This window comes from Danio rerio, chromosome 3, assembly GCF_052040795.2.
Source record: "Danio rerio strain M-AB ecotype USA chromosome 3, GRCz13ab, whole genome shotgun sequence".
Lineage (NCBI taxonomy): Eukaryota > Metazoa > Chordata > Actinopteri > Cypriniformes > Danionidae > Danio > Danio rerio.
In genome coordinates, this window is record NC_141023.1 from 40706215 (window position 1) to 40719936 (window position 13722).

Below are 13722 nucleotides of genomic sequence, written 5' to 3' on the forward strand. Positions count from 1 at the left end.
CCTAGCTCCTCCTGGGTGACAGAGCTCCTCCCCCATCTATAAGGGTGCGTCCTGCCACCCTGCGAAGGAAACTCATTTTGGCCACTTGTATTCGAGATCTTGACCTTTCGGTCACGATCCAGAGCTCATAGGTGAGAGACAGAAAATAAGGAAAAAATTAAACTAGTTTCATTAAAGATTACTAGGGCTCACAATGAAGGTTATGTGCATTAGAGCTGAAGATCTTTGCCAGAACCTGTAGAAACTAGACAGGTTCGGGTTTAATTTCTATCATTTTAGACAGGGTCGGGTAAAGTCTGGATCAGATACATGGCCGGCCAGAAGTGCGATATGTACATTAATTATAGTAGCATTTTTTATGACACTGTATAACAATAATTCATATTTTTACAGTACTGTGACAGTCGGGTTTAGGGTTGGGGTGGGGGTAGGCATTAAAAATACAATTTATTAGGTAATTGAATAGATAGCATAAATACTACTCTGTACTGTTGGATTTAGGGTGGGGGTGGGCGTTAATAAAAAAAACAATAAATGGGAAATTTCATAAATAATATGAATAATTCTTGTTAACTTCCAGCCGCAGCCATATCCTGTCTAGCAACAACCCTGAGCTCGGGCTTGTGCTCGTGCTCTGACTTGCGCTGTAAATAAATGGTCATGTGATGCATTTCGATTAGGGCGAGAATGTAATCAAATTGTTTGTTACAACATCAAAACTCATCCCTGCAAAGGTAAATCAAACAATGATGGCGAATTTAAAAAGAGCTAATTTTGTGGAGTGGGAAAATGATCAGCAAACGGTCAGGAAAACTGACGAGGTCAATCGGTACATTGAAACCGCTACCATGGAAATTGAAATGGATGTTCTTGGCTGGTGGAAGATGAACAAACAATTATACCCAAAACTAGAAAAATTAGCCAGAACAGTAGTACTATGCATCCCAGCCAGTAGCAGCAGCAGTGAAAGGGTGTTCATTGCTGCTCAGTGAGCGCAGGACTCTGCAAAAGCCATCTACAGTGGATTCAATAATGCTCCTCCACAAAAACACATTGCCTAATCTTTGTGGGAAAATGTTTTTCAAATTATAACTAAATATTAATTAGATCATGGTTAATGTACTGTAGACAGAGTATATATGCTATAGCTGGCATTATTGTGAAGAATATTGTGCGATTATAGGCTGGATTGTGAAGAGAAGTGGCGATACAAATCCTGTAGAGCCTTTATCTTAATTTCGTTATTACCAAATACCTGACGTAATTTGGAATTCATTTTTTTTTTAATTTCTTAGGAAAGACTTTTTTTTTTAAATTACTATTGTTATTCTTTTTATTAGGTTAATCTTAGTTAAAGCAATAAATTATACACAATATTGATACTTATATAAGCACTGATACAATTCAACAAAGAAGACATTTTCAAGAAAACACAATTATACACTAAATAAGTATATAAATAAAAGGTAAAATACCACATATATACACAAACATAATATATAAAAACATAAAATAACAAAATAAAAAATATAAAAAACAAACAAAAGAACAAATAAAATAAAACAAACAAACAAACAAACAAAAAAAAAAAAATAAATAAATTGTGAAAACTTATTGGTCACACTTTACAATAGGGTTCATTAGTTAATGTTACTTAATGCATTTACTAACATGAACAAACAATGAAACATTAATTAATGAAAATAAAGTTGTTTATTGTGAGCATGTTAACTCACGGTGCATTAACTAATGTTAACAAGCATGAGTTTGGATGTTAATAATGCATTAGTAAATATTCAATTATGATTAATAAATGCTGTACAAGTGTTATGAGTCATGATTAGTTCATGTTACATTAGTTCATCTATACATTTGATATGAATAAATTATGTTAAAACACATATAAACCACTCATTTTAGAAAAAGAGCTGTGTGACATTTGAATAATGTCTGGCTGTGAATGGTTTTGGGCTTTTAAAAATCTGTCAATCAATATGTACTTGTCGGGCTCGGGCTGAATTCTGTCAGGCCTAACTTTTGTGGCCCGATTCCAGCTCTAATGTGCATCGATAAATGACTTGCAAAAAAATAGATGTCAAGTTTTTTTTTTTTTTTACATTTGAAATTTTTGTTATTAGTTTTCTCTGAACTTTCCAACAGACCACGCTAGCCTACTAAGGAGTCCCAGCTTCTCAATTTGGAAAACCTTGATATTCTTTTATAATCTTTTTTGAAGCTTCATAAGTTTATCCTATTCACTGCTTCCTGCAACAACAACAATAATAAAAAATCTTCTTTTGTGTTCCACTAAAAATGAAAGTTTAAAATAACATAGAGAGTGAGTAAATAATGACAGAATTAAATGAGTTCCCAGACTCCAGCTTCCTAGTAAATGGTGCAGATAAGACTGTAGCTCCTCTATGACTTTTATTTGAATCAATAGCGCATCAAGCAAAGCCAGTGGATACAACATGCTCATTATTACTCACCATCTTGTAAAGTGGTAATTGCATCCGTCTCTTGGCTGTACTTGCTGTCTCCGACGTCATTAGTCGCCATCATTCTCAGCTTGTATGAAGTGAAGGGTTTCAGCCTGAGGGATTGCACAGCTCGTCAGCTCTCTCATATTGGACAAAGACCTTTCCCATCACAAATGATGTGGCTCAGCAGTGCATGTATGAGCTAGTATCTATAAATGTCAGGGACACAATCCATTGAAGCCCAAGGGCACGCGCTGGCAATTACAGAGTTTTATCTTAAAGCACTTGAGGCAGAGAGGTGAGGACGACAAGAAGATACAAAACACTTCATATCAGAGAGCTCATATAAAGACATGAGCTCAGCATATGCCATTTAATGAAACCAGAAATATGACATGAACAACTTGCGGTGCAAGTAAAATGGAACAGTAAATGCTGTACAATTAAATTGAATTTTCAATTTCTTAATTAGGATTTATATGAATGATTTGAACCATTATAATATAATAGATACTAAATAATTTCAAATGTACAACCGTTATGTTTGCCAGCGGTGTTGACATTGCGGATGACTGGAGAACACTCCCTGTCATTCACCTAAACTACATATCCTATCATGTCCTTCAGTCACACACCAGCTTCAACTCACCTTTTGATTACACAGCTATTGACTATCAAGACTGATTACACACATGCTATGAATCCTCCAGTCACTTTAGCACATTGCTAAGTCTTGTTATACTGCAAGTGAACTTTACAAAGCATTTCATTGTCCTGCCTTACCATTTTTTTTACCCTTTGTAATGTTTTTTTGATTGTTTGCTGCCTGCCTTGACCCGTTCACCTACTCAACATTGTTTGAGATGTCTTTTTCATGACAACTTGACATGACAAACTAAGACAACATAACTTGTCATAAATCTGTCATAGACATGATTCTCATGAGGCCATAATAATTATGACATGAATATTTTTATGATCAGTTTTTAGTGGAACAAATTAAATTTTTCATTGAAATGTCTCTTTTAAATTGTCAGTACTCTGTTAACTAATTTTATAACAGCTTTATTAATATTTAATGATTTTTTAATGACAAAATCAATTTGTACAACTGTAACTGAGGTCAAGAAAAGTATAAATGATGCTATATAAGTATAAAATCTCTTTCATATTTATAAGATGTGTCATGTCATGATCATAAAGGTTTCATGATAGTCTTATGAACACCCCCTTATGGGACAGTATTACCCAATCAGCAAATGTAAATCTTGTCATGTTTGCATGTCCTACGCTTTCTTACTTAATTTGGAAAAACACAAACCTATAACTACCAGTAAAGGGAATGTGTGGTAAAATCTAATCTGTTCAATTCCCATTTACCCAAAACACACTACACAAGCCAATTGGGCTCATTAACGAACTAAACATGTCGTTTAGGTCTCATAACTGATTTCTGTCGATTTAGATGAGTTGCATGGTGCTTTCCAAATGAGGGGGCTTCTTCCGCTATCCGCATTGGTTGGTTAAAGGGAATATTTCTCCCACGATGCCCCACTCCTAAAAGCCTCCAGCTGGTAAAGACACAAATCAGTCCTGAATAATCCATTTAGCAACAATCTGGCTGTTTAAAAAAGCACTCAAACGCTGATGGCTGAGAGAGTTTTCAACTGAGAGAGGGGACTCATCATAATCAAAACGAGATGGCCCTCTGAATGCATATAAAATACTATTCGACTGCCCATATAATCATAGCTGCGGATCCAACATAACTCATATGCAAAAAGCGCAAGCACCCATAGCCCAAGGTACTGATTGTTTCTCACTCTCTCAAATTGGATTGAGTATCATAAATTGCCGCAGTGGAAAAAAGGCTCCTACGCATTTAATAACACTCCTTCCATACTGCCCTTATTGCACAGCCCTCATGAGCCCAGCAGGAACCACATGTGAACGTGAAGCAGTGCAGAGTAAAATAAAAGCTCAGTCTTAAGGGGTTTCACTCTTTGGGGATTGAGAAATGGCAAACGAGTAGAAATATTAGATATTAGATTTTTGCAGATATCCGATAAGCGATTTTTAAACTCAATTTGGTTGATAGCCAATGGGGATATCAATATATTATTTTTATTTGCATGCATTTTTGGAAAGTGTAAATTTAGTGTGAAGGTTGGGATTTTTATTCCATATAATCAGCAGCAGCCACTGCTGCATTGTTGGTTTACGCGACTAAACCATTTTTATACCACCACAAGTAAAAATCAAATGGCAGCATCATGGTCAGTAGAAATGGTCCAGACTTTCCTATCCCTGGTAGCTGAAGGGCAGATTGGACAAGCTAGAACACATTTTTTTTTTTTAAGCAAGACAACTAGTAAACTGCAGTGGAGCTACAAACCAAGCCAAGCAAGACTGAACCAAATTGAGTTGAATCGTACTCCACAGTGGAAAAGCAGCTTTAGTTATCTTGCCTTTTAGTTACATTTTTATTAGTAAAACAGAAGCTCCTCGATATATCAAATTTTGGATGGAGCAGGCACAATATCTGTGATGGGATCCCAACCAACCAACAATTTTCAAAAGCAATCCAGAAAAAGAAAAGCCCTTGTCTGGTTTTTACCACGTTTTCAGATTTTACCACATTCTCACTCAGTTATTTACTTGTTTATTTTATTTTTTGGATTCTGTTTTGTGTCTTATCTGCTTTCTGGAACCGTTCTTCACCAGACTCAAACCCCGTCGTCAACTCCTCAATGCGTCCCAAGTCCGTCGATGTACATTGTTGGCTAACGGGACAAAATGGTAACAGCGGGAAAGCTGTCCAAATGGAGGTAAGCGGTCAGCTAGTAAGTGTGAAAAGGAATGGCGTCATACTGCCCAGTAGCGTTCATTTAAAATATTGAAATGCAACCATGCATACCTCTGGCTACATAATTCGTGGTCTTCAGAAATGTATATAGGGCTACATTTTCAGAATGAGCCTATGTTGGATTTATCAGCTGATTTAAATAATCTGATAATACTGTGCATTTCTACAAAAGCAACTCACCTGTCCACCTCCCAGGAGCTATAATTGTGGCTTATGGCAGAGGAATGGGGGATCCATTCTCCACTGGGCAGCTCTTGGGTCTGTAGTGTAAAGTAGCGGACAGGAGATGAGCCGTCGCCTCCTGGGACCCAGTTGAGCAGTAGTTTGCGTGACTGCACATGGTCCTGTGGCACTCGGAGCTGGCGCGGAGGCTGTGGGCGCTCTGATGGAAGAGAAAGAGAAATGTGTGAGTTCAGGGGTCAAGCTTCTCTTGCTGACTGTTCACAATCATAGGACAGGACTCTTCTACTCATGTGTGCATCTTGCCCTGGCCTCTCCACCCTTCACACACAACTGCATAACCTCATCGATTTTAATGGGAGGAATCGATACAGAGAGGCATAATTGTTTATTTAGAGGTGCATGGTATCGACCGCCATTAAAGATGCAGATCATGCACGACGAAAGCCATGATTGCGACGGCCTTGTCCGCGCAGCTTTTAAAAAGACCAATCGAGCCATTTCAGGAGGTCAAAGGATGATATGCAATCGCTTTCCATCTTTAACCCGAACCATCTGTCTGTCTTCAAATTGATTTGTTTGTGAGCAGTGTAGCTGTTGATGCACATCGTAACTCTTTAGCAGTTTAATAATGGCAAGGAATAATATGAATCATGTAGGAGTTGTGAGGGTTTAAACTTAGATTTGTGCTTAAAATTATTGGAAAGGTTTATTGGCAAACATGATTTTAGACTGAAAAAGAATAGTCATATAAAAAAGAGCTGTTTCAGAATGTACAGTAGCAAGATATTAATGTGTGTTTTCAGTCTCTTTTGGAAAATTGCTGTCCTTCTGAAACACCACCAGCAATTAATTTCTGTCATTTTTATCATTCAGAACAATCCACTGTTCTCAATATGTAATATAATATTATTGACACAAAGTTACCCCTGAGGGGTCTGAGGTGATTTTGGAGCACCTAGAAGCTTTTGACATGCCCTGACATTTGTGCATATATCAGCTACTTATTACGTAGTACTGGCCAACATGTATTTTATTTGTATTCAGCACAAACTGTGCTACAGCAATATGTGAGAAATATTGATGTACATGCTTGCGTTTTTGAAAAAATTAAATAAATTATGCATAGTTAGTAAGTTTTAGAGAAAAGATCTAGCTGAAATAAGGTCCAAAAAAAAAAGAAAAAAAAGTAGTAATCAGTCTTGTAGGCTAGAATATTTACTTCCCAATTATGTAAAACTTATTGTGTAATTATTTTTCAGCTAATTTCATCTTCAGGGTTTAAAATAATTTTTGGGGTGGGATCAAAATCATTGACGTAACGCCAATCTGCTAGTGGAGTGATGACACGTTGGTTTTTCATTATTGTTCATAGTGTTCATATTGTTCAAGTTTTCTTATCCTATGAGAAGAGCCTGCTTCATAATTATTCATGAGAGCATGTGCTTTCTGAAAGCAAGGCAGACTTGCCAAGCTGTGAGACCCAATGACTGGGTGAGACTGCGTCCATGATCTATGGGGTTTGTTGCATGTTTTTTTTCCCCTGTGATTCTGTCAGGCTTGATACAGCAAAGCTGTTGGTTTGCAGCAAGCATTTCAGTCGAGAGAGATATATGACAATTGGAAAATGGCAGACTTTGTCTTTTATCAGTTGAGTTTTTTACCATTCAGACAGATCGCCTATATCCATGCTGCTGTGTTTGCCTATATTTAAAATCCTCCAGACTACCGCCAGCGTCAATGGTTGGAATAGACAGGGCAAGAAACCTGCTGCACTGCTGTCCACTGTGTCTGCATTTAGACCCAGGGGTTAAGGAGGAGAGAAGTCCTCCTTATTTATAGTGTTTATATAAACATGACAACCTTTATGATTATATAACAAATTGTGGTTATGTGTATATGAAATTACAAATAACATATGTAGCAGGACATTAAATTACTCACTGTTTATTTCTTTGCATTTTAACTTTGTAAACTATAAAATAATGCGTCTCCGTATGGTTTGTGTCTGATTTTGTGAGCCAAAGACAACAGTTGCTCGCTCCCCTCTTTTTCCCTGCTCTGACGGCCATGCCCACTCCTCCCTCTGCTCGCAGAGCTCCACGCCCATCATGGAGCATTTTTTTTAAAATTCTGAAGTAGACTTGAACATGAAAAAGGGGGGTTTCATGGCCCTTTAACAATAGATGACAGTAAATTGTTAGTGTATTTTTGCTTTTAAATCTTCCAGTTTATTATGTTAGAAACATTATTGATTATTATTAATTGTATTAATAATGTGTATTAATTATTATTATTATTATTATTATTATTATTATTATTATTATTATTATTATAAGTATTTTGTGGAGTAGGTCATGCGTTGAAGATGTTTTAAAGGAGGAAAATATACACATAATATACAAATATAATATTACACTTTGGATTATGGATGTCTTGATTCAGTATTTGCCTTACATTATGGATGTCTGAATTCCAATATTTGTCTTTTCTTAATATATAAAAATATATATTTGTTGCAAAACATTGCATTTTTCAACACCTACTGGGTGAGACCTGCATAACAAGTGATGTATAATACATGATTGGTCTCAGCAGAGGCAATACAAATCAGTTATATCAGTCATATATACATGTATCAGTTAAATGTCATTAATTTGGAATAAATACTTCAGTTTAGTTAATTTAATTCACCTGTACCACATGTCTTTGGACTGTGGGGGAAACTGGAGCACCCGGAGGAAACCCATGCGAACAAAGGGAAAACTTGCAAACTCTACACAGAATTGTCAACTGACCCAGCTGGGACTTAAACCAGCGACCTTATTGTTGTGAGGCAACAGTGCTAACCCCTAAGCTACCATGTCATAATACTTCAAATTCTTAAAATTTATTAAAAATGTCGTAAAAATAGAGTGGGTCTCAACATAAACAGCATTCACTGCAGAAGACACCAAAAGAGCTGATGTGAAATTCAGTTGATTTATGGACTTTAACAAGTCCAGAAATAGCATAAATAGATTTATATGACAAAGTTATAACTGCATGAATAATGAGTTTATTATGACACCTTAATATTGTAAAGTAAACTCATAAGTTTTCCTTGCACAAAATAAAGTGGAGGTGTTATCCCGATCATGGTTATTTTTGCAACAGTTCTTGAAACAAACACATTTAGCTTTAATCTTATCAAGTAAAATATTCTTATTTAAAAATTCTAACATTATTTACTTATGATCTGTCGGTTACCATGGCTGCTTGCCTGATTTGTGTCAAAAGTAGGAGATGGTACAAAAATTGATACCTCGTCGATTTCTATTCAGAAAAAACTCTGTAAACTGCCCTTAAGTGGCAGCAAATCTTAATGAGCAAAAACACAGAGACATGAATTCAATTGATTTGCTCAGATGCTTGATTTATTCAGGACTGAAGCAAGTGCCTGTCTTTACAGAATCAATTCATTTAACTAATTTATCAAAAAAAAAAACAAAAAAAAAAACAATCATTACTGAATCATTTAGTAACAAAAACACCACTATATTGCTCAGAGGTGCACTTTGTACTTTCTTCAGAAGTATTAACTTACAAGTTTGGCCAGAGGTGAATTGGTCATGCCTAACTGAACCTGTTTTTCTCTAGGTTTTTTCCTTCACTTTCGTCAATTGGTGAAGTTTGTTCCTTGCCACTGGCTTGCTTGGATTGGGACTTGTGGATGGATTTGCTCATCACTGTTTGGACTACCAGCGAAAAAATTTAAACCACACTGAACTGAACTAAACTGAACTTTAACTTTGAAAACCGGACTGACACAGCTCACTAGAACTTTTGTTAATTTGACACACTCTACATAGTAAAAGGGTTATTGTGAAATAAAGATGACTTGAACTGAAGTTATATTGCATCTATATATCGTGTTTAAATATACCATGACTCAATATTAAGTACTCATTTATTGACTTCTTGGAAATGATCAATGTCAAATCTGCAACCATGCTTTTACTTGTGAAAACAGCACTGTTTTGGTTGTGATATGTTGCTTTATTGTATGTATTTCACTGTGGTCATGTCATTGGCCCATGAATATTTCCTGCTTATTATCAAAATATTTCATAACTGTAACAAGAGGCAATTCAATCATAACTTAATGTTTACTTAACTACTATAACAATATTTATCACTATGTTGCTCTTTTTGGATTCTCGGAAACTATGGAAATTAAAAATGTAAAACAGGAAATACGTTGGGACCATAGTTTTTGTTTACATCCCTCAAAATGGTCTATACCATAAGACATAAATATGAAAACCGAGTTTTTCGATGTGTGTGTGTGCAGTTATACTCATTTGTATTGACTTCTTCACTAGATTCTCTTTCACACAGAGTTGTTTAATGATTTATTGTGGTTAAAGTAAAACTCTTTTTCAGCATCTTTCAGAAATGCAACTTTTCCCACACAAGTGGATAAACATTACTATCAAGTGTAGAGTTATGTACTGTATGTGTTTGCTTCACCTCTGATCTCAGTAGTTATGACCACAGCCTGTGCAGGCGATCCCCAGCCCTGCTCAGTCTTGGCGGAGATGCGGAAGATGTAGGCCGACTCTGGGGTCAGGCTGGAGGCGGTGAACTGACGGGTATCAGGGCCCACCTCTATTGTGATGAACTGGTTGGGATCTCCAGAATCCAGACGGTAAGCCACCTGGTATCCTGCAAAACAGTGATTAGATCATCTGAGGTGAGTGCTGATCCCCTCTCCTTTCTCATGTCTAACGCGAGACAGCTTCACCCACATCAAAAGTCTGAATAACTATTCCACAAACTTTAAGAGACAGGCATGGTTTTAAGAATTCAAAGTGCAGGTGAGAAAAAAAAATCCTCAAAACGGCATTTGTAGTAGAGAAACAATCTTTGGAAAAACAACAGCAGGTTTATGAGATGAACAGCTTTCAAAAAGGCTTCAGTGCTCTGGAAAATTTGGTCTATCAGCATCTACTTTAAATTCAGTTCTGGTTAACGTCTGCAGTCATTGCTTTCCTTTACTGCAAAAAGGCTTTATTTAAATATGCTTTTTTCATCGATGAAGTCGACTGCCTTCACTCCTTCTATCAAATTCAATTCAAATGTCAAACTCAATACAAAGAAGAAAAAGAGAAAGCAGCACAAATGAAATGGTGAAGCACAACAAACCTGAATTAGATGAAACAGGGTTTTTTTTTACACAGTACCATTGGTGTGCTTCAAGACTAAACAACAATTTTTTTCTCAGTTATATTGTATGCCCATTTATCATTATCGTCTATTACCACTCTTATAAAGTTAATGAAAAACAACCAAATATGTTGGTGAAAAACAGATTCACCAGTTTGAATAGTACAAAATAAAGCTGTACAATACAGGACAAATTTGATATTTATTAATATACTTTATTTTTCTGCAATTAAACACAAGCATTTTAGCAAAATTGCCTCACAGCAAGAAGGTCGCTGGTTCGAACCCCGGCTGAGTCAGTTGGCATTTCTGTGTGAGGTTTACATGTTCTCCCTGTGTTTGTGGGGGTTTCCTTCGTGTCCAAAACATGTGGTATACAGCAGGTGAATTGGGTAAGCTAAATTGTTCATAGTGTATGTGTGTGAACGAGTGTGTAAGGATGTTTCCCAGTGATGGGTTGCAGCTAGAAGGGCATCCGTTGTTTAAAACGTGCTAAATAAGTTGGCGGTTCATTCTGCTGTGGCGACCCCAGATTAATAAAGAAGTTTGAATATCTCTATTTGACACTTTTCTGCCATCCAGACTCATTCTAAAAACGTACGCCATATACATTTCTAAAGAGATCGCCAAATATGTCCCAGGAGCTACTTTTTTAGCAAATTCACCAGAGACCGCTACATACGCTTTTTGAGATCTCAGATTTCTCACACGAGTGCCATTGGCACCTGCTGTTCTTGCGGAAATCCACCAGAGGTCGCTGTCGACTGTTTGACTATCTGAATGATTGAATGACTAACCGATCGACTGACCCTAATCCTTCCCTGAACCCAACCAATAGTATTTTGAAAAGCACTGATTGACCTGTTTCTTTTAAAAATTAAAATGCAGCTATACGTACTTCTGGCTCCAGAAACGTTTATAGGGCTACGATTTTTAGAATAAGCCCATGTTGGTTTTCTGGCAGCCTAACATTATTCATGTACAGAAATTATCACAATGCAATAAACACTTTTCTTACTTTGCTTTGTCTCGCTTGAAATCAAAATATCTAAAACTTCCTAGATCAAGTAAAAGTATCATTTTGTTTTCAACTTGAGAAGAAATAAGTCAAAGTTATACAAAGTTTTTCTTAAAGTTGGCAAAACTATCTGCCAGGGGGTTAAGTAAAATAATGTTGTTTAACTTCAAACAAGACAAAAATCAAGTAAGATTTATTTATCCCCCCCCCCAATTTCTTTCTTTCCCTATTTTTAAATTATTTGAGAATGTACACACAGCGGAATGAAACGCCAACTTATACAGCATATGTTATACACAGCCGATGCTCTTCCAGCTGCAACCCAGTACAGGGAAACATCCATACACACTCATTCACACACAGACTCATGAACTACGGCCAATTTAGTTTATTCAATTCACATATAGTGCATGTCTTTAGACTGTGGGGAAATCAGAGCACCCGGAGGAAACCCACGCACACATGGGGAAAAACTCCACACAAAAATGCCAACTGACCCAGCCTAGACTTGAACCAGTGACCTTCTTGCTGACAGTGCTGAGCCACTGAACCACCATGTTGAGCAAACATATTTTATATCATCCTAAAATATCTAAAACATACAAAGTGTATCTATATACAGTTAAAGTCAGAATTATTAGCCCCCTGCATATTTTTTTTCAGTTTTCTGTTTAACAGAGAGCAGATTTTTTTCAACACATTTCTAAACATAGTTTTATTAACTCATCTCTAATAACTGATTTATTTTATCTTTATCATGATGACAGTAAATAATATTTTACTAGATATTTTTCAAGAAACTTCTATACAGCTTAAAGGACATTTAAAGGCTTAATTAGGTTAACTAGGCAGATTAGGGTAAGTAGGCAAGTTATTGTATACTGATGGTTTGTTCTGTAGACTATCAGAAAAAATAAAGCCTAAAGGGGCTAATAATTTTGTCCCTAAAATGGGGTTTAAAAAATTAAAAACTGTTTTCATTCTAGTCAAAATAAAACAAATAAGAATTTCTTTAGAAGAAAAAATATTATCCGACATACTGTGAAAATTTCTTGTTTTGTTAAGCATAATATTGGAAATATTTTAAAAAAATTCAAAGGGGGCTAATAATTTTGACTTTTACTGTATATATATATATATATATATATATATATATATATATATATATATATATATATATATATATATATATATTTCTATTTTAATATTTAATATTTTTTAAATATATTTTTCTTTGTTCATGTATTAATTATTGTCAATGTATTAAAATATGCACAAAAATATTTAAATGTAAAAAAAAATGAATAAATAAACAAATAAATAAATAAATCAATTAAACTAAAACATTAGAAACAAGGCATTCTAAATGAATCTAAAAAACACATTATTAATAAATTATTGTAGTAAACTACACAATATTGCTGGCAGACGATTTCCAATAGACACAGAAAAAAAATCATATTTCCAACTCAGACGCTGAACAAGCACGGTTTGACCCAGAAGGGCTGCAACGTACAAGGCACAACAAGCTGGGTCTGCCGAGCGTCCAACTGAATCATGTCCGAGGGAATGACATGTGTTGCAAACCTCGAGCAAAACAAATGATAACATTATCGCAAAGCATGTTGGAAATGGAATGTGTGGGCAGAGCTAGGCCGTGGGAGAGACGGAACATTATTCAAGCGTCTATTTATCTTTCGGGATGCTTGCGCTGCACGTCGGCCCCCTCGGCTGCTGTGCAAAACGAAATTAGGCCATCCCACATTGTGAGTCTGCAGCACTTGGGGGCTGCCACTTCATCCTAATGTCCACTTCAGCCATGAGGGCCACTGGAAAAATCACACGCATTCATCCACTAACACACACACATGCACATTGAAGCACTCCCCTTCTGCTTACTTCCATGTCAGGATCTATATTTCCAGACATACTAAGAGAGCTGTTCCCTCAACATTCATGTGGCTCTGACC

The 13722-nt window shown here is 36.1% G+C and overlaps 1 protein-coding gene across 4 annotated transcripts in view; it reads right to left on the reverse strand.

Annotated features, from left to right (window-relative positions):
- The window catches only part of sdk1a (sidekick cell adhesion molecule 1a), a 534220-nt gene that overhangs the window by 53617 nt on the left and 466881 nt on the right, over positions 1–13722 (reverse strand). For all 4 annotated transcript variants that reach the window (XM_087244896.1, XM_087244895.1, XM_087244894.1 and 1 more), the window contains 3 exons: positions 10039–10233; positions 5527–5728; positions 2490–2593 (listed from right to left, as the gene is read on the reverse strand). In XM_087244896.1, coding sequence (XP_087101022.1) covers positions 2490–2593; positions 5527–5728; positions 10039–10233 — 501 coding nt within the window. The remainder of the gene's footprint in view (positions 1–2489; positions 2594–5526; positions 5729–10038; positions 10234–13722) is intronic.